The following is a 26,586-nucleotide window of genomic DNA, read 5'->3' as shown; positions in this document are numbered from 1 at the left end:
GTGCAGGTGATCCAAGCAGTTAATGATTCAGTTAATTCAAATTATCTGGCACTGATTTCAAATGACAGCAAAATCAGAAACTCTTGTGCAGGCAAAAAAAAAAAACTGATCAAGCATCCACAGGAAACGCTGAAATGGAGAAAAACCAAAATTGCTCTCAAACCCACAAAGTAAAGCCTAGAGAGGAAGTTGGGAAAGTTAGGGGCTTTTCCTGTGCTTACAGCTGTACTAACAGTAGGTAAAAGATATTCAAGAAGGGGGGTAAAATTTACGTGAATAATTCCTTTTTCTGAGGTATCTCCAAGGAAAAAAGGATCAATAAGAGCAATGTTGATTTCTGCCTAGTCTTACCAAGTGGTGATCCTCTCCATCCCTTCTCTTTTCACTTAGCACTGACGTAGTTTTCTACAGAAAACAAAAGGTTGAAGTGGGGTTTTCGTGGCTGTGCAGTAGCCAGTGGAAGAGAAACAGCCAGGCTCCATCCAGGCCAGAGCTGGAAGCAAACCCCACCAGTCTCGGTGTCGTGTTTAGGCAATCAGTGGTTCAGAAAGGAGTGATAAATGACGAAGGAAAACTGTATTCCTCAATAATGGCCGATTGGAAACTCCTAAGCAAAAACAAGTAGTGCATTTTTGAAAGGATTGAAAAGATATGACCCATTGACAACAGACAGCTTTGCTGTGTGTCCCTCTTGGTAAGGTCTCTGTAAAATTGCATTTTACAGTATGTTCATCTGCCTCATTCCATCTTATTGACTTACGACAGGGAGGCACCTGTATCTGAGCTATATGCACTCATTTTTCTTCCTTTGCAGGGCAACTCCTGACCAGCCTAAGGCGTCTACTTAAATATGTGATGAATTACATGCTGGAGGTGCCTGTTCCTTTCTGTTGCCTCTGAGAGGATGGTTAGAATGACTAGTTCAGTAGAGGATTCTCACAAGGTATGTCTTACCTCTGAAAGTATCTTTTCAGGGAGAGACTAGAGATATAATGCAATCAACTGCAAAATAAAATAAATACAATGTGGACTGCTAATATTTCAAAAAAGATGAGAAATTGCACTATCTCCTTATTGCAAGCATTCTTCCCTAAAATCTCAGGTGCTTAGTGGGAAACAAAATAACTAAATAACATAATCTGGGACTACAGAACTAGCTGTGTGCCTCGTTCCAGCCAAAGACAGCCATAGGCAGTTGATAACTTTAGGGAAAATTTCTTTTTGTATTTTCACGTTTTTTCAAGAAGAAGGGAAACTGAAGAGCAAAGGAAATCAGGAAAAGTAAAGACGACAGGAAACAAAAGAAGAAACGAAAGAATCCAGCGAACCTGGAAAACTTACCTCCTCTGTGTTCGGAGATCTAATTTTTTGTGTAAGGGCTGTATGATTTTATCTCCCCAGCACCTGCCTTCCCTGGTAGGAATGTGTTAGAGCACAGAGTCTTTAAAGAACATGGAATAGCTTCTCGAAAGCTTCCAACACTTGGTTAGGAGGTGCCTGTTACTATATAATTCCAATTTCTTGCTTTCCTGTATCACAAGCGTGTCTTGGCATTTTCTGCCAATGGGGGCTGTCTGGATAGTGTGGCCTGGCCTCTGTGCACTGAATGATGCACTCCCAGCCCAGCAGCAGAAAGAAGGCTGAGAAGAAAACGGCTTAAGTAGCACTCTGTAACCCTCTCCAAGGAAATCTCCCACCTCAAGGGCTCTTGGGGCTGGAGGAGGGAGGCGTGGAGGCTCCGCAAAGAGAAGGCATGAAAGGAAGGGGCAAAGGAGGAGAAATTAATTCTGTCCTGGCTGAAAAGTTTAAGCAAACACATTTTAAAGAAACAGCCGTTAGTCACTGACAATGATTTTCTGAAGGCATTTCAAGATTTCTCCAGTAGAAATAACATCAATGGATTAGCTGAATATTAAACTGGACAAGCATGTGCAGTGACCTAGTCCAGTTAACCCTTTCCAGGGTCCTTCATTAAGCCATGCTGTGTGGTTTCCCCAAGTGTAAAGGCCCATTAGATCCACTGCTCTGGCTTTATAGCATGGTGAGTAATAGAAGAGTAGTTTTAAATCTTTGTGTATTCCGAAGAGAAAACACATGAAACACAAATATTCATTTAAAAAAAAAAAATATCAGAGAGAATACTAGTGGTAAGGAGAGAGGTGCCATATGCTGGGTGCGGTAAAGAGTTACCTGACACAGTAGTCTTTTTAAGGGCAGATTGGGCACATTTCTCTCATAGTGGTTATGCTTAAGTTTTCACAGAGGCAGAAGAAGGCCTGAGTTACCTTTGATGACTCATCGAGCCTATTTTGCATGAAATTTCACCACTGGCAACCCAGTGAATAAAGCCTCTTGCAAGAACTTGCACGTTTTAGCAAAAGTCAGCGAATAACAGGGTAAGAAAAAAATTCCTTCTTTTACAAATGGGGAAACCAAGGGAGGAAGTCAGGTCTTCTATCCTGTGGAAGTCAGCTGAGTTGAGGCTTTGTCACATACACTAAGCTTTCCTATGGAGAGCAGTAAATCTCTCCAGGAATTGATTCACCTGATCTACCTCAGACCTGATTTTAGGATGAGATTAGGTCTGCAATAGACATCTCAATTCTGAATAAAATCACTTAGGGCAGACAAAGGCCGCATCCAAAGAGTTACAGCCAATGGCTCAATGTCCAAGTGGAAACCAGCAACAAGTGGTGTCCCTCAAGGGTTCGTACTGGGACCAACGCTATTAAATATCTTCATCATTGATATAGACAGTGGGATCAAGTGCACCCTCAGCAAGTTTGCAGATGACACTGAGCTGAGTGGTGTGGTTGATATGCTGGAGGGAAGGGAGGCCATCCAGAGGGACCTTGGCAGGCTTGAGGAGTGGGTCCACGAGAGCCTCATGAAGTTCATCAAGGCCAAGTGCAAGGTCCTGCACCTGGGCTAGGGCAATCCCCACTATCAGCACAGACTGGGGGATGGAGGGATTGAGAGCAACCCTGCAGACATGGACTTGCGGGTAGTGGTGGATGAAGAATTGAACATGAGCCAGCAATGAGCACTTGCAGCCCAGAAAGCCAACCACATCCTGGGATCAATGAAAAGAAGTATGGCCAGCCAGTCGAAGGAGCTGATTCTCCCCTTCTACTCCACGCTGCTGAGACCCCGTCTGAAGTACTGCATCCAGCTCTGGGGTCCTCAGTACGAGACAGCCATGGACCTGTTAGAGTGTGTCCAAAGGAGGGCCATGAAAACAATCTGAGGGCTGAAAGAGCCCTCCTATGAAGAAAGCCTGAGAGAGTTCAGCCTGAAAAAAGTCTCCTCAAGACCTTCTTGTGGCCTTTCAATATACAAAGGGAGGCCATAAGAAAGTGTCCTGGTTTGACTGGGTTGGAATCCCAGCCCAGCCGTGCTGGACAGGCCGTTAGCAGTTTGAGTCAGCCAGGGCAGGTGCCCTGAGTGAGCTACAGGTGTAGCCCACACCATAATGTCATGGTTGTTATAAAGGGGGAAGGTTGGCTGAGGAGAGAGACCTTGTGGGATTGCTGTTGTGGTTCTTCCTGCTTGTCTCTGGCTTCTCCCTGCTCCTGAGGGCTGCTCTCCTCTCGATTGTGACCGTGGCACATTCATTGGGCTAAGTACAACTTTGCATGCCTTTGGTGGTGTTTCATTAAATCTCTTTTCATTTCAACCCATGGGTCCGCTCTCCTCTCCCTGATTCCTCTTACTGGCTGGTGAGGGGTTGTCAGGTGATAGAGTGACTGTGACAGTTTAGCCCCAGGTACAGGCTAAACGTAGGTAGAAAGACAGCGAGACTTTTCAACAAGGCCTGTAGTGACAGGACAAGGGGCAATGGTTTTAAACTGAAAGAGAGTAGATTTAGGTTGGACATAAGGAAGAAATTTTTTTATTATGAGTGTGGTGAGACCCTGGAACAGGCTGGCTAGAGAAGCTGTGGCTGCTCTACCCCTGGCAGTGTTCAAGGCCAGGCTGGATGGGGCTTGGAGCAACCTGGTCTAGTGGAAGGTGCCCCTGCCCATGGCAGGAGGGTTAGAACTAGATAATCTTTAAGGTTGCTTCCAACCCAAACCATTCTATGCCATCTTGCTATCAAGAAGAGCATCACCTTTCTTAACTTGAAACTTCTGCAGCTGAAGGTGAACCTATGAAATGAAACATGGTAAAGCAAATGGGTGTGTCAATTCATGCATCAGTTCAACTCAAACTCATCACTGCTCTGAAGTCTGCTGGTGGTGTTAGCTTCTGACTTATGGGTGTCAATAAATAGTTTTGTTCACTGGCTGTTACTTTTTGTTGACATTTCTTGAAATTTAGAATGGCCTAGTATCAATCAATGTAACCATCTCCTGACATGGAATGCCAGAGATCCACAGAAAAGGGAAATCCCCAAATTAAGGAGGAGGTTAAATACTGCTTGGGGTGAAAATAGTCCTTACACTGGAGTCCTGGCCGGGTTAATAGTAGTCACTATAGGAAACAGTATTGTGTAAGAAAGTACAAACAGTCTTACAATTTTTGGGAAAGGAAGAGGAACAACAAATGACAGAAGCAGCTAAAGATGAACCATCAGGTATCCAGCTTGCTAAGCTATTTGGGCCAGATCTGCCGGTTTCTGTACTCACTGACGCACATGGCAGCGATTTGGCTAGTGACATGCTCTTCTTCTGTTTCCCTAGCCAAATGGACTAGCAGAAGTGACTTAATGCATAAGCCCAAATCAAGAGTTGCTGGTATCTCCCGTTGCAAAATAGTTCCCTGGGATATACTTACTGACAGGAAAGGAAAAGGTGTTTTCTCCATTTTTCACTCCACTTACGTTGGCACAGAGATCTGGACACTGTTGGTGGTAGCTCATGCACATGGAGGGACTGTGCATGGTACGAATACGGGAGAGGTGGTGGGGGTGGGTAGCAAATGCTGGCAAGAGGCTGTCTTGGTAGAGACGTGAGGTGGTGAAGAGATGTGAATTCGGCGGTGGGCAGGATGGGGCTGAGGCACTGTTTGAGGGGAAGCTGTGAAACTGGAAATGGAGGCTGAGGGATTTTTTTGAGATCGGAAGTGCCTGAGGTGTGGTGAAGGACTGTGCTGAAAGACAGTACGAAGCGGCAGGTAACGCTGTGGGGTGGTGAAGCTGCGTCGAAAGAGCTCCTGACATCAGAAGCGGGCATCGTGTCGTGAAGGCAGCACAAGCAGAGGTTGTGCAATGGTAGCTGCTGAGGTGTGGTAGGGCTGTGGAGCTTGGGTGGACTCTCCTCCAGGAGACGGTGGTGTGAAGCAGTGGGGACTAAGTAGGGTAGTACCTTGTGTTAGGGGAGGCTGTGGGTCAGAGGAGGACACTCTGTGGTGATGGGTGTGTTAAGGCCAGTTGGGCAGGGACAATAAGTCCTTGGGGAATGAGAAGTTGTGCTGAGGGAGGTTGTGAAATCATGAGCAGGCGTTATGGAAGAGGACTGGCAGTTTCTCAATCTATATGACCCTGAGCAGCAGTAAGGCATCCTCTTCAAGGACTGAAACTAGACCATCTCGGGGGCACAAGCAGGAAACAAAGCATCAGTGCAAGAGGCAAGGTATAATTTTGTACAGACAGCTCTCTTTCTATTGTGAGACTGGTTGAAGAAGAGAGAAGTAGTAAAAAACCACTCTGAGAACCGTGACAGTGACAGGCTCTGTACGAATAGGGAAGGGGGAAGTGGTTCAAATCTAAGGGACCACACGGAACCAACAAGATATTTCCCCAAGAGAGCGATTGGCTGGCTGTCAGATGTCACGTTGAGGAGACTGTGGCTTTTTAAACAGCGTCTAACTAGTCCTGCACTACAGTGTGACACAAGGATTTTAGCTGGACCGTATGTCACAGGATCCAGGTGACCATTTTACCCAGCAGATCCACAACGGGCAGCTGCTGCAAATCAGTCACTGAAATTCCAAGGAACCCACAAAAAGGTGAGGAATTCCTGGATGGTATCTTTGCCATTGCACTCTGTCTAATGCTTTCTGTCATGCTTTTGGAGGGATGGCGAGGGGAAGTGAGAGAAAAAATAAAAACGGAGGAAAGGAGATCAAAGGAGATCTTCTGCTGGCTAGAAATTCTCTATAGGTAAGAAATTGTCTTGATCCTTTTTGAGATAAGAGGATCTTCATTCTTTTCCATGAACAAGTGCTGTGGAATTGCTCTAAATACATGTCTGTAATATAAGATGTCATTCAGAGACCAAGCATTAGCAGTTTTGGTTTTAGATGATCACTTCAGATTAGCCAAGAAAATACAACAGCAAAACTTTCCATCCGTAGTCTAAAATGTCTTTCTGGTGCCAAGGTTGTTCAGACTGACATCTGCCACAAGAACTATGTGGTACTCAGCAGGCAAACCACAGGAAGGATGTTTAACCTCAAGGGATTAAAAGACCACCTAGACTTAGTCTGCTGCTGTTTAATGCAAGCCTTCACTAATTAGTTTCATTAAGGAAGTAGACTCATGTCTTCAATGTGTCTTGGAGACAACAAGAAATCGCTTTCCAAGGTTGTACAATAAATGAGAACTGTGGGTGACTTTTCTGGTATTCTTTTCCATGGTCTACGGAAGTCAGAGAAGGATTTCTTCAGTTCCATTACAGTGGAAGGCAAAAATACTGATGTTTTGTCATTTATTCACAGGGTGTCCATGACAGCCATATCCATACCTGGCAGTCTTTATGCATATATCATTAATGGCACAGGGTTTTCATCTAACATCAGGAAATACGCTTGCCAAGCATAAGTTAGACGGTGAATCCCCTGTTGTTGCCTGAACATCCAGTTGAGAGAGACACTTCTGGAGGACGGGGTCAGTTGCCTTCTGGAGATGACTGCAGCAGAGAGGTAGAAGAGCCGCTTTCCTAAAACAGGCATGTGGTCAGAAGGCTGGAGGGGTTTAGACAGAGCTTAAGTGACACCCAAATGTTCGTGTCCCCTTCGAATCAATTGGAAATTTGCTTCAGGTTACACAGCTTGTGGCAGAGGATAACGCTGCAACGGATGTTCTAAAGGCTGGAAAACCACTTAACCACTGGGTCTTCCTTTCTCCTCACAGCAGACTTGGTTCACAGAATTAGGGGCTGCTTCAGCTGCTCTCTACTGTGAATTCAGGTGTGACCATTTGCTGCCACCCCAAAAGCAGATAGTGAGGAAGTGAACAAAGTCATAAGGCTGCATCTTTTCAATTTGCTTGCTACAGATGTGCAGGGAAGAAGGTGCCTTGCTAGTGATGTTGGGCAGGCAGTATGCAGCCCTCCCCGGATAAGGAAAAAGGTGAGTTTGAACTCGGGATGTTCCTGTTGTGAAACTGCTACAGCAGAGGTTCTGTGCGTTCTGAAGTAGGTGACGTGTTTTGTTTTGCGCAGTCCCTTGCAGTAGGTACTAAAAGACTTCCTTTAGAGACCACTGATCTCCAAAGTCTTAATGCTAGAAGCATTCAAGGTCCCGTAACAGCCGAGGATGGAATCATCCAGCTTCCTATGTAAGAGCACGGTGCAGTGCCAGAAGATCCCTGGTCTCAGGCCGAAAGTTTTCGCATCCTGCAAGCCCAAGAGGTGGAATTCACCCCCGCTAATGTCAGCTGTCCACACACTAATCCTCTCGCTGGAGCTGGCACTCTGCAGTGTACCTGCAGTCAGCAAAGACGGGCAGGTGACTGCACACCTACCGAAGATGCATGTCTTAGGATAAAATACATGACTTGGGAAGTGGTCATAAACCTCCATTAATTCAAATGGCAGCTTTAGAGGCAGAGTTCAATGAGATGTTTGCATTTTTAATGGTGAAAGCTGGGTGGAACGGTCCCAGCTGGATTCCCAACCAAGCACGGCTGCTGTACGTGCCTCCCATGGACTAATGCAGCAGGATTGACTCCGCTGCTCCAGGCCATCAGCTGGCTGAAGAAATTAGCTGCATCACGCATTTATCTTGCCTCTGCCCATGCAGCACCGAAGACCGTGTGTCTGGGGTGCTGAGATGAAGCAATAATGATTCAAACTGTCACATTCGGTGTGTTTGTGGAAGTCCGTCTCCATAAATGCTGCAGCATTTTACAAGGAGAAAAGAGACTTTTCATGCTGGTTAGGCTGTCCAATGATTCACATCTTCCAAGCTCTTCCCATTTTTGACTTATTCCTCTTTTGGTTTTAACTATCTCCTGCTGTCTTTCATGACACTTCCCTGCCTTCCCATGTCAAAATTAATAGCTGGTGGGGAGAGAGGAAAAGAGCCATGGTGTTTGTTAACATTGGGTTCTCTTTCCCCTCAGACAAGAGGTACCTTTCAGACATGGTTTGTTTAAGCTGTAATTGGGGTTTTTAAGATATTTTTTCCCAATACTGACTGCAAAAAGGACCCTCAACAAATAAATTTTAAAAAGGGAGAAATACACTGCAGTCTAACTGGTACTACATGTCATACAGAATTTGGCCTTATATACAGTGCGTTGAACAATGCCTCCAAGCTCTGTGCTCCAAGTCCACACACAGCAATCCCTCCTTAAGTCAAGCTTTGGCTAAAAAGACCTAGAACAAATCCAGAAACACCCCCAAGTCACCATGAGGGAAAGCCACGCCTGAGTTACCACCTCTCTTCTCTCTCCCTAGAGGTCTGTCTGAAATCACCCATCATGAGTATTTCAACCACACCAATCTTCCTGCCAACTGCAAGCAGCCAGGCTCATGCGACTAATCAGAGCGGGGCTATGGGAAAGGCAGAGCCATCATACGCCGTCCTCAAGTTCATGGAGAGCTTCTGCCTCATCAGCGCTGCCTGTGGGATGGTGGGAAACGGCATGGTCCTGTGGTACCTTGGCTTCCGCATCCGGAGGAACCACTTCACCGTCTACATCCTGAACCTGGCCGCTGCCGACTTCGGGTACCTCCTCTGCATCGCCATTGAGACGGTTCAGTACCTGATGCAGTTCAACGTCGGGGTGCAGTTTGGGATATTCCTCTTCCTGGACCTCTTCATGTACGGGACCGGCTTGTACCTCCTGACCACCATCAGCATTGAGAGGTGCCTGTCTGTCCTTTGTCCCATCTGGTGCCGAAGCCACCGCCCAAAGTTCTTGTCCGGCGTCATCTCCGGCCTGCTCTGGGCTCTCTCCCTGCTGCTGAACACCCTCGGGTACGTTTTGTGTACCGTTCGCCCCTCTGCCAGGAGCTGCCAACTGCTGCTCATCGCCATCGGAACCTTGGACTTCCTCTTCTGCACGCCCCTCATGCTGCTCTTCAGCCTGACCCTCTTCCTTAGAGTCAAGTGCAGCTCCCAGCACCTGCGAACGGGCAGGCTCTTCACCGTCATCATGCTCACCGTCCTCTTCTTCCTCATTTTTGCCGTGCCTCTGAGCGTCCTCATCCTCTTTGACTTCCTGGGCTACAAGTTCCTCTACTCCCCGGAGATCGGCTTTGTGCTGTCCTGCGTGAACAGCAGCCTCAACCCTGTCATTTACTTCCTCGTGGGGAGCTACAGGGATCGGAGAATCAAGTTCACGCTCAAGCTGGCGTTCCAGAGGGCCTTTGAAGATTCGGCAGATGACAAAGATGAACGGGAAACCCATGACACAGTAACTATGTCCTCTTGCTACCCTGCTGTGCCTAAAACAGCAACACTGGTCTTGACCTGAGTGCTGATTGTTTACAGAGTTTAAGAACTCTGAGGTGTTGGGGAAGGTTTATCTCTCCTAACCTTCAGTATCTTCATTGTAGATCTCTACCCTTTAGCTAGTTAGTGTAAGCTCCATCTGTGGTCGCTGAAAGCACACAAGCACCGGGACCACAGAAGTTTTATACAGACCTATATTAGGACCACCTTGAATGTACCTATTTCTTTTCAGTGGCCACTAAGTGATTCCAATTTGATAAGGTGAAATGTTTTGGTGTCTGCATTTCGTCAAAGGAATCCCACTCAGAACTTGCGGTTCACTCAAATCTCTGTCTTTCAGAGTACAACAATATCCAGTCCGTAAATTCTCCATCACTTTTCACTCAGATCGCTGAAGATGAGATGGGAACCAATCCTTCTGTTGAAATCAGCCACGACATTCCTGGAAGGGAGAGTCTGTTTATCTCACTTAATTTTAAATACCTGCATCTCAGCAACACATGCAACCTTTTGTGGCTCACTGAGTGCATGATTCTTTGCTCCCTAATGTGAGGATTTCAAATGATGAAATGATTCATGCCCTAGAAGTTCCTTTCTTCTGCTAACTAGGGAGGTTTCCACACCATGAAGTTGTGATGTACTAGAAAAGGCTCCAGCCCCCACCAACCTGCCCTACAACTTTGCACACTGACTTGCATGCTCCTTTTTCTGGTGTTTCAAAGAAATATAGGGATGGAGTAGCGTACGATTTTGGCTTCCTCCAGCCCAGGAGAGAGTATCTGTATCTAACTACAGCATGCATTGGGTTGTTATTTCTTCATTTAAGAAGCACAGCTAAGAACCCATGGCTTCTAACATCTCCTCTACCAATAGAAATAAATTCAAGGATAGGGTAAAAGATAAGAAATGGAAGAAAGGTAAATAAATACCACAATTTGCAACAAATTATTCTCTAGACCAAATCCCTTGAGATGCAAGATGTGATTATTTGAAGTGTGGTACTATCAGACTACACAACATTTGCTCTTTAAACCTAAATTGGTAGAAAAAGGCAACGCAGGTGATTTTCTCTGAGAAACCTTACGGATTTCCCTCTTCGTGCCTTCATCTGCAAATATTTTCCTAAAGGGAAGCTGCATTCTTCTGTTTTCGATCATCTTTTTTCCTGTTCATTTGTCTTAATTAATTTTGAAAAGCACCACTTAAAAAAATAGTGGTTCACCCACCCTAATGTCTGTAGTTGCTTTTTGCTTCCTGATTACAGTTCCTGAAAGCTGAAATTTGAGTTCCATTTCTACTATTCTTTAATTTTTAATGCTATGTACACATAGTTGATTCAGATTAGGTCTATGTCATCAATTACTTCTAGTAAGTTCTTTTTTTTTTTCTTCTAACTTCTGCTGAGGGGAAGAGAGCATCCATTTGTCAGAAAATATGTTAAAAATGTGTTCCTTTTAATATCTGTAATGATTTTATCATTGGGAGAACCAAAACATTTCCGTTATTAAAAATGTCAACAGCCTTTTTTTTAAACGAAAGGAAAACAAATTGTACTTCAAAACATTATTGTGCTCAGAAGAAGCCATCAGCTGATAAAAACGTACAGAATATAAACTGTGGAAAACTTTCCTTCTTGACAGGTTGGTCTTAAACATACCCATCACGAAGACATGTGGCATTTAATGTGAGCACATTTAACATGTCACGTTAGCGTGAACGATTTGCATCCAACCTCAGACATTTAAAAGGTGATGCCAGCACATAAACCACCATTGTAGACACCCTCAACCATCCATGGTAAAAGACAAGCATTCTCGGGGTGACATCTGCCAGATATTTGCAGTGTGTCTCCTGTGGTCCAAAAGAAGTCAGTGATAGGACCTGCAAGGAGATGGGGATCACCTGGAGGCTTTTCCACCCTGAACTGACACCAAGATAGTCACCGCACCCTGCCAGGGAGAGTGTCCTCCGCATCTGAACTAAGTTTGTCTTCTGAATTGCTTGGTATCTCTCTGGAAGGATGCCAGGGCGTCCAGCAGATCAGTGGTCACGTGTGAGAAGAGTGTTTTCCTCGGGGGCCACTAGCACCTTGAAAAAAGCCCACATTTCTGCTTCCCTGGGGACAGCTGAAAGGTGACAGGCAGCTCGGGCCAGGAGAGTTGAGTGTGTTCCCCAGCGTGGTCCGTGTGCCAGCGGCACGTGGTGCCTGCAAGGGAGGGTGTCACCCGTTCCCCAAGGGCAGCAAACCTAACTCCGCTCCTCTGAGGAGTCCCTAGGCACCAGCGTCGGCAATAATCTTTCTCATCGATTCCAGCAGAAGGCACACACGTTACTGTTGGCATTTCTGCGGTGCAGTTAAGGCCTGGAGGAAGGGACGAGTATGGGCATGTGGATGATCCATATCGGTCCAGTTTTCATCACATACAGGAGAGTGAAAGACTCGCTGGTGCCTTGATTTGGTTTCCTTTCCCAAGCCCCCGTCCCCCAGCAGTCATCCCCAACCTCCCCTTCAAGCAGCTACCCATTCTCCATCCCAAGAGCTTCTACAACAACCAGCCCACTTTTCTCCCTCACCCCAGCCTGCCTCCCACACACCTGAAAGGGGCAGCCTTCCCCTGGCAGCCCTCCCCAGCCTCAGCTGCCAAATTCCTTCTTTTGCACCTTTCCTGGAGGTGTGACTGGACGCCACAGGAAGGAAGGAGCACCAGCTAGTAAGAGAAGGCTATGTCCTCTTTGAAAGAGGAAAGTCAGGGTCGGCTAACTGGGGGCAGAAGGAGGGACAAGCACCTCTAGACAGAGGTCTTTGCACTAGGTAGGTGTTCGTACCAGCTTGCAGCCAAGTGGTGTCCTACAACCCACAGAACCACTTGGGATTTGGCACAAAGAAGAGCAGAGGACATATAACAGTGCAAATAGGCTTTGGTGAGACCTGAGATACGTTATAGAAGCGCCGTGTCAGGCCCTACAGGTTGTGTGCTTTAGAAGCTTGATTGTCAAAACCGCAGCCACCCATTCCTACCCAGGCCTGAAGAAGACAGCACGTCAAAGCAAGGGTCCACAGGCAAGAAGCTGTAGATAAAAGACTTAGTCTGATCCTAAGCCCTGTTTTATTTGAACTAAGAGAGGTGACAAAGTCAGGTCATCACGACATCACAACGTTTGGATCGCGCCTGCTCAAAGGCAACTCTCCATAGAAGCTTCTTCACAGCGTGACACCTGAAGACCGAGGGACGTTTTGTCCCCCTGGCGCCCACAACTGCCCGTTTCAAAACTTGCACAGCCACATTGCTAAACCTCCTTTCCTCCTGTCTGTTTTGTAAGCGGCACATGGCAAGTTTGTTTCCTGTCTGCAGTATTTCTGTTAATTGCTGTGAATAAATTGCTGTGGTTACTATCCTTCTAAAGTCCCTTTCAGCTCAGCCTTTGGAAATACTTTATTTCTCCGGGGTCAGAGGTGAGCAGCGAGTCATGGAGGAGCTGTAAGAGCCCTGTGAGGTTTGGGGAGGCTCCGCCAATCCGCAGGAGAAAGAAACAGGCGCCTTTTTACACATTTTTGTGAAAGAAAGGCTCAGAAGCATTCCAGGGTGGAAGGTGAGGGCTGATCACATCCAGAAAGGACTGCTGATGCCTGGCAGTCAGGAGATGAAGGCTCGTTGTCTGATCTGTCCCCCTGACCCCAGGCACATTGGACAAAGCATTTTTCCCCTTGGGGTCTTGGCAGGATTTGGGGTCAGGCATTGCACGGAAAGTGATTGTGGAAGGAAACATTGGGAAGAAGGATATTGTCCCTCAGACTAATCCAGTCTAAACCAAGTCTGATTTTCCAAGAAAGACAAACCAAAACAGAATACCATTCCTCTGAGAACTTCCCACAATCTCTACTAACCACTCATTTATACATCCCTAGCACAACAGCATTTGGCCCCAGTACAAATGCGCAAAGAGCCTTTCACAGATGCAAGCAATATCCCAGAGCATTGCCAGCAGTGGAATCCCTGGCAGGTCATTTTCTCCCCACCAATTGTAGGAGCAACCGGAGAAGTGGAGCAGAAACGTGAAATTGCTTCAGAACGTAAAAGAAACCCGTTCTCATCTGCTGCTGACTTCATCCCATCCTGCCCCTCTGCACAGTGAAATTGCTCCTTCCTGACAGCCCCTGCTTCATTGCATCGCAGGAGGCACCAACTGAAGCTGCAGACTGAAACCCCATCTTTTCCACAGGAGGTGTTTCCCGGGAGATCCGATGGGATAAATTAGAAACCAAGGGAAAGACACTCTCAGAGCTCAGTTCGGCTACTCAGGGGAGAAGGTAAGCGTTTGGGGACAGGGTTCAGAAATGCCTCACCGGCCACATGTTTGACAGTACTCTTTGTCCCCGCTGTGCTGTTTTCCGATCCTCTCTCACAGGCAAACACGCAGAGTCACTACCTACTCCCACCCTCCCCATCTCCTCCTGCTCTGTCTGTAAGTAGCAATGTTTTCTTCTGCTTCTTTTTCTTTACTCTGTTGAACAGTCTCGTTCTTCCGCATGGATGCCACAATTAACCAATCTCCGCCTCTCCAAATTCTGGCATGATTTTGCCCATCCTCAACATTTTGCATCTTGCTAGCTGTTACCTACGTGGATTGTAACCATGCCTGCCCCTTGAAAGCTGTCCCAAGCCACAAAGCTGTAAGAATAAAAGCAATGTACGTCACTAAATGCCCTCTGTCTCTTCTCAGATCCCAAGAGAAACAGGAAGGAGAGACATATTTGATTTGGGGCATTTCATCATGACTGAGGAGCTCATAACATTCATGCCCCAAAGCAACGCAAGCCAGGCTCATGGGACTAATCAGAGCGGGGCTGTGGGAAAGGCAGAGCCATCATACGCCGTCCTCAAGTTCATGGAGAGCTTCTGCCTCATCAGCGCTGCCTGTGGGATGGTGGGAAACGGCATGGTCCTGTGGTACCTTGGCTTCCGCATCCGGAGGAACCACTTCACCGTCTACATCCTGAACCTGGCCGCTGCCGACTTCGGGTACCTCCTCTGCATCGCCATTGAGACGGTTCAGTACCTGATGCAGTTCAACGTCGGGGTGCAGTTTGGGATATTCCTCTTCCTGAATCTCTTCATGTACGGGACCGGCTTGTACCTCCTGACCGCCATCAGCATTGAGAGGTGCCTGTCTGTCCTTTGTCCCATCTGGTGCCGAAGCCACCGCCCAAAGTTCTTGTCCGGCGTCATCTCCGGCCTGCTCTGGGCTCTCTCCCTGCTGCTGAACACCCTCGGGTACGTTTTGTGTACCGTTCGCCCCTCTGCCAGGAGCTGCCAACTGCTGCTCATCGCCATCGGAACCTTGGACTTCCTCTTCTGCACGCCCCTCATGCTGCTCTTCAGCCTGACCCTCTTCCTTAGAGTCAAGTGCAGCTCCCAGCACCTGCGAACGGGCAGGCTCTTCACCGTCATCATGCTCACCGTCCTCTTCTTCCTCATTTTCGCCGTGCCTCTGAGCGTCCTCATCCTCTTTGACTTCCTGGGCTACAAGTTCCTCTACTCCCCGGAGATCGGCTTTGTGCTGTCCTGCGTGAACAGCAGCCTCAACCCTGTCATTTACTTCCTCGTGGGGAGCTACAGGGATCGGAGAATCAAGTTCACGCTCAAGCTGGCGTTCCAGAGGGCCTTTGAAGATTCGGCAGATGACAAAGATGAACGGGAAACCCATGACACAATAACTATGTCCTCCTAAATTTCTTCCTTTTTTTTCCCTGATCATCTTTTGAAATGTAAAGCTAAGGAAAAAGAGAGGAAGAACATGAAGGTTCCTTTGAACCGTTGGGCCTTAGATCCCAGGGGTGGGGGCAAAAGTGAATATATAAGTCTAATTTAGCTCTATACCAAGCCGTGTCACTAGCCCCATATCTTAACCCCAAATTCAAAAGCACTTTTGTTTATTTAGACTCCTCCATGCTAAAATGTGAGAACTGTCTTTGTGGCTAGCTTACTTCGCCTACTGTCACTCTCTTTGGGTGCCAAGTTTAATAAACAGCATTTTAAAATGGCTCTGCCTGGTCTGATTGCTTTTTTGCTCTCACTCTAGGGCCAATGTTTCAGGACCTTTTCCATCAACTTTCTCACTTCTAAGGCCATAGCATCGCTCATATATTGTCAAAAATGCCTTCTCAAATCTAGTTTCAAACCCAATTATTTTTGGCAATAAAGTATAAAAGCAATCTCCCTTCACTACCCAACATTTATTCCTTAACAAAAAAACCCAACCAGAAAAGAAACGGGGAAGCAAACATGCCCACAGTGTGTTGGAGGCCAGGAGATCTATGTGGGAGCTATTCTCCTCCATTCATGTTGTCCTCCCCAGGTCTCTGCCTGGATAGCGTCCCCAGGGGCTCACCAGAAGGCAGCTCCCTGTGTGAGTACGTCTCAGATGGTGTGGCACAACCCTGCAGGAGCGCTGACTGGTTGCAGAAATCCGAATGGGGTTAATTCAAGGAATTAAGCCAAGGAAAGAGTTGGGCCAAGACTGTTGCATGGGCTCTTGGACACTACATGGCATCTGCTGTGTCAGACTTAATCCTCAACATGCCATTCACCTTGTTTTTTCCCTAAGAGAATGGATGTCATCTGACAGTAGAGTTCAAATGCTAAAACTACTGAAGATGTCAAAAGTACCCCAAACTTCAAAGAACAGATACTATTATTCTGCTTTTGTTCTATTGTGTGAAAATCAGCTCAAGAATCTGGCTGCCCTTCCTTTCAGACCGGTACCTCAGAAGTTTCTCAAACTCTTGTCTCCAATCTCTCCTGGCAGAGCTTCCAGGCCAACGCAGGCGGTGGCAGAGGTGGCTCTGGAGGTGGCAGCCCCTGTGTGCGTCCCCCATGGGAGAGGGACCCACGCTGCAGCAGGGGAAACGTGGGAGAGGGAAGGGGCAGCAGAGAGAAACCACTGTGTACGGGCTGTAACACCCCCCAAGCGCCCCTGCGCCGCCTGGCGGGGAGAGGAGGCTGGAGGGAAGGGGTGAAGCTGAGCTGGGGGCACAGGCAATTTATTAATTGCCAATAAATTAATTTTCCCCAACTGAAGCCTGTTTTACTCATGCCATTAATTGGTGAGGGATGTCCTGTGCAAAGGGGAATGAGGGACACGGTTCTCCTCCAGTTTTAAAGAGAACTGAGGACTTGTCATGCTCTGAGGGTCTGCTGCAAGACATCACTCCCTGTGCCTCAAACCCGTCTGTGTCTGAGGAAAGGACTCCTTACAAAGCTCTCCTTGCTGGTAGTTCTCTTCCCAGTTCTCCTTTTTCTCTCCTATCCTTTAAAAGGCAAAAGGAAACAGGAACTTCCCTGTGCCCAGGTCTGTACCTCTCTGGTAATGTCTGTCCCTGTCCAGGTCCCAGCTTGGAGCTGCCGCAGCCCAGTGCATGTGGGAAAAACAGGGAGTGAGACCGTGACCAAGGAGGCTTCTGGTGAAAGGTACAGGAGTGGAGTGGGTGGGAACCAGATTTGTAAAAACCACCAGCTAAGGTGGGTTCAGTATTAAGAAAAAAACCCAAAAAAATCCTTCCTCTCGGCGCCTGGATCTGAACCAGGTGCTGTAAAAGTCTGACGTGGGGTTAAGGCAGATCGACTCCACAACCTCAGTGACTTCTCACTGGTGGTTTTCCCAACAATTTCCATGTGAATGTTTTCTGATTTACTACCAGCTCTACTGATCTGATTTACTACTCATCTACTACTTAGAAATCTAGTATTTCCCAGCTGCACCATGGGTGGAATTTGTCCCCTCGGGATCTCTTGGGACCTTTCGCAAAGAGGCTGTCTTTGCATCACCTTAAACTGGAGGAGGAACGAGCTCATTGAAGTCCAATTTCTTCTGAACACAGACCAAGTTTTAGGGCACTCAGCGACGCTCATGACTTCTAATCTTCCCTGAGCAGAGGAAATGACTAATGGAAAGAAACTTCGGAAGATAAGCAGTATAGAAAACACCCTTTTTTGGCGACAGATATTCCTATTTTATGTACATTGTTTCTGTCCTGGTAATTATATGAATATTAGCACCTCCTTAGTTGTTTTGGTTTTATTGTTCTCTGATAATTGATGAATCTCATGGATATTTGGCAATATGATTTTCTCCATCTTAAAATACATCTTGTTATCTCGGTCCATTTTGCATATTCTGGAGCTGCCCTTGTAGTTGTTTCCACCAGAGCCGTGCTTTGCATTGGCGCAGCAATATATGCACCACCCATTTTATGGGAAGCTCCTGACAAAAAGGAGGAATCTGAGAAGAACTAGGAATACTCATTTCACAGTGTGTGGTAAAGGAAATAACACTTGAATTATTGTCAAAGACAGCACTAAGTATAAGGTAAATCATAACGAAAATAAACAGAGGGGAAAATGAAGACAGAAAATGGGGACTGGACCAGATAAATGATTTTTTATTTAAGGCACAGGAAGAACCTTCAAGTCAGTATGTGCTGAAAAAGGACAGAAAAGCCAAGTTTATTTTGGAACAGCTAACCCCAGCTGTTAGTCTGGTATTTCACAGCTGCGCCGGCTCTTTGGCAGATGAATAAGACTTTCTGCAGTGACTCCAGAGGGAGCAGGGCCAGCCCCTGTGTGACTCACCCCACTCCACATGGGGATTTAGCATTCTGGGTGTATTCTTCTTCATCTGTCCCGTCCAAGCAAATCCTTTGTCATGTGAACACTTTATACTACCCACCTGTATCTCTAGCCATCCTGGCACCTCTTTGATCTGCACCCCAAGGTAGGTGTTCATGTGCCATCTTTACCGTACCCTCACTCGTTTCTCCTGTGCTTGGCAAGCTCCAGGGCTCAACACTCCTCCTGTGCCATCGCATTAGATGTTTACACTCGGGTAAACACTTTGACTGTTGTTCACATCTTCTTGAGGCTGCTTCTGGCCCAGGAAAGAGCAAAGCTTTCACGGGAGCTGCATTTATGTGAAAACAAACTCCAGCAAGGTCCAGAGATACCCTATACCCACAAATCCTCCCTCAGTTACCTCCCAAGACCATCATAAGAAAGAGCAATACTTCTATTGCTATGGGGATTTACTTTTTTATGGATGAAGGAAACTTCAGTTGGAAATAAAACAAATGTAAAGTATTTGGGTAGGAGGGATTCCAGCAATGCAGGAATCACAAGTGTGCCAGGTGACCCTGCTATAAACAGAGATCTCATAAACACATCAGTGGAGCTGAGAGCGTAACTAGGGAAGGGGAGAAGACCGTGGGGAGGCATCAAAGTTTCTAGTGAAATCTCTGCTGAAATAATATTGTACTCAGTCATCAACTCCAAACCTTGTTAACTAACGTGAAATGGCATTAGTGAAAGGGCTACCCTGTAAAAAGAAAAGCAAACAAAAAAGAAAGGCTATGGGCCCCTGTTATTTCTTTGAATGTTCTGATCAGAACTTTTTCCTTCTTTCTCTGATATAAACCTAGCTTCAAAAAAGCAAATTTAGATCCCTCAAAAGATCACAAAGACTCATTCACCTACCAAAGGGAGCAGAACATGGGGACACTCTTTCTTCCCGGGATGCCTGGGGGGCTCAGCATCCTCAGCCCTGGCTGACCCACCACATTCCCTTGCCTGAGCGCTCCCCGCTCCCCCCAGCACATGGCCTTTGCACTCCTGGATGTCTCCGTAGGAGTTTGAGGTAGCTGAAACAAAACCCATCTCAGCTTGGAGCAGCCTCCCATGGGCTGCCACGCTAGACTGGAGCCCTCCAGGCTTGGCCTGAAGTCAAAGGAAGGGAGAAGTTGGCATGTGGGGTCCAGATCTGCCCAACAGCCGGGGTTGCTCCTCCTCCCCTGCTCTACCTGCTCTGCGCCCCTCACGCAGCGTTGCCTCTTACCAGGAACGAGGAGAGGCACCAGCCTCGAGGAGACCACAGTGTCCCCACCACAGCCCCAGGCAGAGGAGGCACATCACCAGCTCAGCCCATGAGAGCAGCCCCAGCGTCCCTCCCCATGCCAGCAGGGATCCAAACAGCCGCCTCCACAGCCACCTCCCCAGGCAGCCATCTCCCCACTTTACACGCCGTTTTTCTCTTCGAACACTCAGTGGAGAGCAGCTTTCACCAAGTCCTCGAACCAGCGCTGCCAAGTATTTCCACACCAGGAAGTAAATTAATGGGTTAATCCTGATTTTCGCAGCCACCAGCAAAGACAATGAACTTCTGAGATCTTCGTGTTCAATGAATAAGCCTTCCAAAACTTCAACAGTGAAAGGAACAGCAAAGATTAAGAGATTGGTGAGCAGAAGCACTACGTACAGCCTCCCTGGGGGACACCTCAGCGAGCAAGACTGGAGTTTGATGAACAGGATTGAGTTTGACAGCAGCAGCAGGGCGGAGAATATGAGGGAACTCGAAAGGTCTGAACCTCTGGATATGTTGCCGCAGACAGACATTAGTAAAAATTACAGCAAGGAGAATTTAGGCAAATGAAAAGGCCAAGCAAAGCCCAGGGCACTCCACACACGGTGCCTAATGAGTGGTATCGGTACCAGATTGGGAAGAGGACAGAGACACGTCGCTCCACAGTCATTGCTGTCAGGAGACACATGCTGCTAAGGTAACAGAAGAGAAATAGGAGGTAAACTACAGTGAAGATCATAAATGGGAAGTTCAAACAAACAAACAAAAAAACCCAACCCTGTGCTGTGTAAAAGAAATTGACAACAAATAAAAAAGGATGAGGGAGAAGTCAGCGGTGGCCAGGTTCAGGACAGTGAAGGGACCCTTCTTCATGTGCAAGCCCAGAAACCACACAACCACCACATTTCCCAGCAGCCCACCGAGCCAAACACCCCACCAAAACAGTGTGAAAAAGTCAACCACAAGAGTCTGTGATTCACAAGACAGGCTGTCTCTCCCACCTGCTCCGTCATACGAGGAATCATTGAACTGAGATAGGTCTGTGGTGGTGATCTCCTCCATGGCAAATGACCCTGCTCTGGGTGGCCACCTTCTCCCTCTCCCACCAGTGCCTAGGAGAGATGGGAAGGAGAAGGAAATGAGGGGTGTCGATGTTCCCGGCACTCACCATCTTTCCTCGCAGCCCCATGCCGGCACCACCTGCACCGCGGAGGACCCATCCCCTGCCGTGCCCAGGACAGCCTCCCACCCCTCCAGCCCTGGCCCTGGCCAGGAGGCAGCTCCCACCCGCCCGTCCCTGTCCTCCTACCTCCCGGGGCTCCTGGGAACAGTGATGCTGAGGGAGCTCCAGCACATGGGGCCTCCTCGGGGCCAGGCTTGCCAGGAGAAAAGGGGATGGGATGGTGAGGGCTGCTGGGGCCACCCTGCTCTGCTTCGGCCTCGTCTCTCGTGCCTGGGGAGCAGACCTTTGTGCAGAGATCAGGACCTGTGGTCAGGAGACTCCCCTCCCAATCTCATCACGTCGGTGACAGCTTCCCCTCACATGTCCCATGGGCGGCGATCTTGTCAGTAGGAGCTGGCCACATCACCCCCTTCCTCTCCTCCCCCCAGTTTTACACCAGGAGGTGCTGATCTGTTATGATCCCATTAAGAACAGCACTCAGACTCCGTAAAGTATCATTTTAAATGCCATTTACTAGATTTAAAGCGATGAAGAAGGAGAGGATAGCACAGGTAATCTTATGTCCCTTCAGGTGCTAGGAACCCCAGGTCCTGCAGCATCAAACACATCGTTGGTCAGGGCACATCCTGTCCATGGAAAGATTATCCCGTTACAGACATTTGAGCTATTTTCTTAATTTCTTAATTCTAAATTTCTTAAAAAAGAAAACAACTCATTTTACTGTCAAAAAAAAAAAAAAAGATGCTCACATGAGAACCTTTGCAGCAGTCTTAGACAAAGGCAAGGACATGCAGGCGGTGTAATCGCCAGCAGCACCCAGCCAGAGCTGCCTGCAGGCTCCTCCCTCACCGTCAATCGACCAGGTTTATCCCATGGTGGAGGGAGATGCACAGCATGGCACGGCCCAGCACAGGGCTGGGACTACTCAGGTCGAGTGTTTCATGGATCACTAACCCCCTGGTGTATCCTGGTCAGGATCACTAACTCCCTGGTGTATAACGGTTTTCTGGTCAGGATCTCTGCATCCCCGTCCTCCAGCTTCATCTCACTGTGCTGGCATCTCCTGGGTGTTGCTGTGCAAAGCTGGTGGTGGAAGACTTCCCCTAAATTTCTTCTGTTCCTTCACTGTCCTTATGGCCTGCATTGCCACAGGGATGATGGGGAAGAGATTTGGCAGGGCAAGAGGGAGGCAGAAAAATAAGAATGAGGGAGATGAGCCAGGGACCATCAACAATGGGGATGAACCAGCAGAAACCCCTCAGAAATCCCTGACAGTTCCATGGCCTCAACTCTCCTTCTTCTTCCCATCATTCCTCAGGCACAGGATCACTCTTGGTCATGCCCATCCTTTCCCTCACCCACCCAGGCCTCATCATACACCCACTCCCTGCACCTGGGGGTGCCAACAGGGTCCCCTCAACAGCAGCCAGTGAGGCAGAGCACGGGCCTTGTCTCAACTTGCCGTGAGATATCACTGGTATTCAGATACAGAACAGCACGAGGGCTTTGCCCACTGCCTCTAATCACATCCCTGGCACGCACGTGCCTCCTCTGAGATTACATTTTGTGGGGTACGTCATGCTGCAAATGTGCTTTTATCGACAAGTGATTCCAGTGGCACAATCTCAGCCTTTAGCATCACGGGGACTGGCATTTTCATTGCTTATTTTCTCTCCCTTTTTCATGTGTTTTCCATCTTCTGAATAACCTGTTCTTGGGAGTTATCGCCTATGCTTGTCATCCCTAAGACTGACGTCCTCCAAGGGTGTCCTTCGATTTTGATGTGGTGAACACATGGTAATGAATGAGGTCCACAGCCTCTGCAGGGGGTCCAGCCTGGAGCTGCAGGAGTTGGGGCCAGGAATAGACTTGCAACAAGGCTAGAGCATAGGCTCAGGGTCCATCTGTGACAGGAGGATGGAGACAGGTCTTCAGAGAGGTGGAACAGAACTCCCACATAGCTCAGGCAAAGCCTGGCTCCTCAGGCCTGACCCTAACTGGAGCCCCTGGTCCCATGGGGAGGGAATGAACGGGAGGGATCAGGGCAAATTAGGCCTGCTGTTACCTTCAGGACCCTGGAAGAGAGAATTAAGAGTCCCTCACACAGACAGTTTAGTGTGCTATGTTGTTCAGTCACGCTTCATGAGGTTAAGTCCCTTTAGCCCCCTTTCCCACAGGTTTGGGCCTATAAAAATCAGTCCATCATTGCCCTTCAATGACAGTATGTGTTGTTCTTTCTCCACCTCCGCTGCGAAGAACATTTCCCTTTAATGATTTCTTCTGTGGCTTTGTAGTGTCAAATTCCTCACAAGTATTATGTTCCATGCTTGACACATTAAAGCGAAGTCTCTCTCTCAGCGGCAATATCTCCCAGAAGAAAGCTGGGATAAGTCTTCGACCACCGGTGTACATGTCATCAGAGGCACCGAGCGAAGCCTCATGCTGTCACACGTCTGCCCATCACTGATTTCCCACTGTTGAGCATCCCTGGCTCGTCTCTGTCACTCTCACCTTTCTGCCACTCTCCATCCCTGGGAATGATTTATGGGCCCTCCTGTGTTGACAGACGGAGCTTTCCCCATTGCAGTCAAGTGGTGATGCTGGGGAAGTAACAGCAGAGCACATTACTCTGCCAAAACTGTCCCCAAAGCTTCCCAGTCTGGGACAAGACACCCTTCACACACTTCCCACTTGGTACATGAACCAGCCAGCCAGCACTGTCCCTTAGGGCTCCTCTCTCTTCCTTCGCCTCCTGCTTGCCCTTGGCTCTGCTGGGGTTGTATCCTACAGTTTTGAGGTTATAGCGAAGTTGCTTGCAGGTTGTTCCAGAATTTGCCACACACTTTGGAGAAGCCTCTCTGTGGAGGTGAAGTGCCCCCAGGGAGAGCAGGGGGAAGTCTTGGACCACCAGATACATCCAGCAAAAGCCAGGAGCCCCTCGCATGGTGGGACAAAGCTGGAGGACAGTGAGAGAAGAGGAAGGGGGGACGTGGCCAGCTCCTACTGACAAGATCGCCGCCCATGGGACATGTGAGGGGAAGCTGTCACCGACGTGATGAGATTGGGAGGGGAGTCTCCTGACCACGGGTCCTGATCTCTGCACAAAGGTCTGCTCCCCAGGCACGAGAGACGAGGCCGAAGCAGAGCGGGGTGGCCCCAGCAGCCCTCACCATCCCATCCCCTGTTCTCCTGGCAAGCCTGGCCCCGAGGAGGCCCCGTGTGCTGAAGCTCCCTCAGCATCACTGTTCCCAGGAGCCCCGGGAGGTAGGAGGACAGGGACGGGCGGGTGGGAGCTGCCTCCTGGCCAGGGCCAGGGCTGGAGGGGTGGGAGGCTGTCCTGGGCACGGCAGGGGATGGGTCCTCCGCGGTGCAGGTGGTGCCGGCATGGGGCTGCGAGGAAAGATGGTGAGTGCCGGGAACATCGACACCCCTCATTTCCTTCTCCTTCCCATCTCTCCTAGGCACTGGTGGGAGAGGGAGAAGGTGGCCACCCAGAGCAGGGTCATTTACCATGGAGGAGATCACCACAACAGATCTATTTCTGAGCAACAAGACTACCGAACCTGTAGACACTCAGGAAATTCTTTCATTATGGTGTGCGACGCCAGCTTATACTTGGTTTTTAATTTCAGCTGTCTTTACTGGCATTTGTGTGTGCGGACTTGTGGGGAATATGATGGTTGTGTGGTTTCTGGGCTTCCGGATGAAGAAGAACCCCTTCACTGTCTACGTCCTGAACCTGGCCGTCGCTGACTTCTCTCTGCTCCTGTTCCTTCTTGTTATACTTACACTACAAATTATTTCAAAATCCTCTTGTGTTTCAATATATAACTATTTTCTGAGCAGTTATATCCTGATAGGTCTGTTTCTGTTTTGGTATTTTGCCGGCATGTATCTTCTGACAGCAATGAGCATGGAGAGGTGCCTGTCTGTTTTGTTCCCGATCTGGTACCGGTGTCACCGCCCAAAGCGCTTGTCAGGCATCACATGTGGGGTGCTCTGGGCTGTCACCGGACTTTTGGATTCTTCGGCTTTGATTACTTGTTATTCATTTGGGAATACGCCCTGTGAAAAACTATTGCAAGGTTTAAGCACTGTGAATTTTCTCGCTTTCTCTTTTTTCCCGTTGATTTCCAACCTGTGCCTGTTCATCAGACTCCGATGTGGCTCACAGAGACGACACCCAGGGAAAATCTATGTTGTTGTCCTGCTCAGTGTGATCTTCATGTTCACCTTGGGGCTCCCCTTCAGTGTGGTGCTTTTCCTTGAACCTGACTCTTCTAACCTGGTTTACCTTCATATCACTTACCTGCCGGCATCGCTGAACAGCAGCATTAACCCATTAATTTACTTCCTGGTGGGGAGCTGCCGGCATTGCCGCTTCCAAGGCTCCGTGAAAGTCGCCTTCCAACGAGTGTTCGAAGAGAAAACAATGAGCGAGGAGAGGAGCCACGTGCCTGGGGACACTTCAGTGGGGACCGCTGTGTAAGGCCCCGCTGGCGAGGAGACCTGGAGCTGCAGCACCTCGCAGGCAGCCTGGGGGATGGAGCCATGGGGGCACGTAGCACCGACCCAGCGCGGCACAGCCCAGCCCTGTGCCCGGGCTGTGCTCCCCATCGCAATGACCCTCTTTGCCCTGGCTCCAGCCAATAAACTCAAGCTCCTTTGGCTCAGCAGATGAGTTTTGTTGTGTTTTGGGGGAATCTCTTGCTTGGGGAAGGTCTGACAGGTTGGGGCCTTGCGGGGCTGTGGCCATCACTGCTGGCTGAGCAAGGCAGGGCTCTGCCCAAAGGCTTACAAATATGGGCGAGCCCAGGGGGGGTGATGGTGGGTATCTCATCGGCACCACCGTGCCCGTGCTGAAATGAAAGGCTGGGCAAGGAGCAGAGGCAATCGCCGCTGTGGACCCTTGTTCCCTCGGCGTGGGGACATTGCGGCGGCTGAGCTGGCCGTGCCTCTACGTCTGCTGCCACCCCGACGGCAGGTTGAGGGTGAGGACTCCCAGGAGCATCGCTTGCTTCTGGAAGTCAGGCTGGATACCCTCGTGAAGAGAGGCTAGCTGGCAACTTGTCCCCACCAAAATCCCCCTCTGAGCCCAACCGAACCCCTCTGTCTCCTCCGGGTGTGTGCAGACACCGCCGAGCAGGAGCAGGAGCCCCAGGACCCACTGCTCACCAAGACCTCGGGCTCAAAGGGTTGAGGGGACACATCCAGCACAGAGCCGACGGAGATTTCACAAGTATCTGAGGGGTTGATGCCTCTAGATGGCAGGAGAGGGGTACGGATCACACGGAGCATCCTTGCTCTTGGTCAGCAAAGCCAGCTCTGTGCTCCCAGCTGCTGGAAAGGGGAACAAACCAACATGAGGTAGGGCTGCAGAGCTGGGGAAGAAACAAGAGCATCCTCTTATACTTTAAGTGGGAGTTCACCAGACACTTTAATTCCAGGGTTAAATTGTTTTGAGAAAAGTATGAGTTCGATAGTGCGAGGGGATTGCGAGTGGTGTGCTCCCAGCACTCGTGTTCGTGCCAAGGTGTTCACACAAGGTGCCGCTTTCGGGCTGTGCTCCAGGGAAACACGGCTTGTGGCAACAGGCTACGGCCGGCTGACGAGACATCGTGTCCTGGAGGTTGTCACCTCCCTGCTGGAGTCTCTCAGGGACTGGACAGCACAGTAAGTGTCCCTGCAAGGGGGCAAGGAATCTGCTCCAGCCCTGCTCCTATCAGTCCCTGCAGGAAAACCAGGAGAGGATTTTAAGATGTTTCACTTTTCAGTATCTCGGCAAAAGGTTTGTCCACAGGGACAAAAGCATCCCAAAGGAGGCATCAGACTCTGTTGCGTTGCTTCAGCCAAGGCTATGATACCCTGTC

The 26,586-nt window shown here is 48.8% G+C and overlaps 2 protein-coding genes and 1 pseudogene across 2 annotated transcripts; 2 read left to right on the top strand and 1 right to left on the bottom strand.

Moving 5' to 3' along the window:
* Positions 1-855: 855 nt before the first annotated feature.
* LOC147414599 (proto-oncogene Mas-like) lies at positions 856-9,646 on the top strand. Its single transcript, XM_086472392.1, has 2 exons — positions 856-873; positions 8,627-9,646. The coding sequence occupies exons 1-2, from the start codon at positions 856-858 to the stop codon at positions 9,644-9,646; spliced, it is 1,038 nt and encodes a 345-aa protein (XP_086328518.1).
* A 3,911-nt stretch (positions 9,647-13,557) lies between these two features.
* Positions 13,558-15,354, top strand: LOC104342192 (proto-oncogene Mas). Its single transcript, XM_086472391.1, has 4 exons — positions 13,558-13,696; positions 14,032-14,088; positions 14,235-14,296; positions 14,347-15,354. The coding sequence occupies exons 1-4, from the start codon at positions 13,558-13,560 to the stop codon at positions 15,352-15,354; spliced, it is 1,266 nt and encodes a 421-aa protein (XP_086328517.1).
* A 4,333-nt stretch (positions 15,355-19,687) lies between these two features.
* On the bottom strand, positions 19,688-20,595 carry LOC104345721 (proto-oncogene Mas-like; annotated as a pseudogene).
* Positions 20,596-26,586: the final 5,991 nt, after the last annotated feature.

Source organism: Leptosomus discolor, chromosome 12 (genome assembly GCF_034619465.1).
Source record: "Leptosomus discolor isolate bLepDis1 chromosome 12, bLepDis1.hap2, whole genome shotgun sequence".
NCBI lineage: Eukaryota > Metazoa > Chordata > Aves > Leptosomiformes > Leptosomidae > Leptosomus > Leptosomus discolor.
Note: the sequence above shows the minus strand (reverse complement) of the source record. Positions and strands in the feature narration are given on the sequence as shown.

Coding starts and splice junctions, on each gene's coding strand:
- LOC104342192 (XM_086472391.1), top strand. CDS start 13,558: ATGCGCAAAGAGCCTTTCACAGATGCAAGCAATATCCCAGAGCATTGC. Junction 14,089..14,234: donor CATCTCCTCCTGCTCTGTCT/GTAAGTAGCAAT, acceptor GCATCTTGCTAG/CTGTTACCTACGTGGATTGT. Junction 14,297..14,346: donor CTGTCCCAAGCCACAAAGCT/GTAAGAATAAAA, acceptor GTCTCTTCTCAG/ATCCCAAGAGAAACAGGAAG.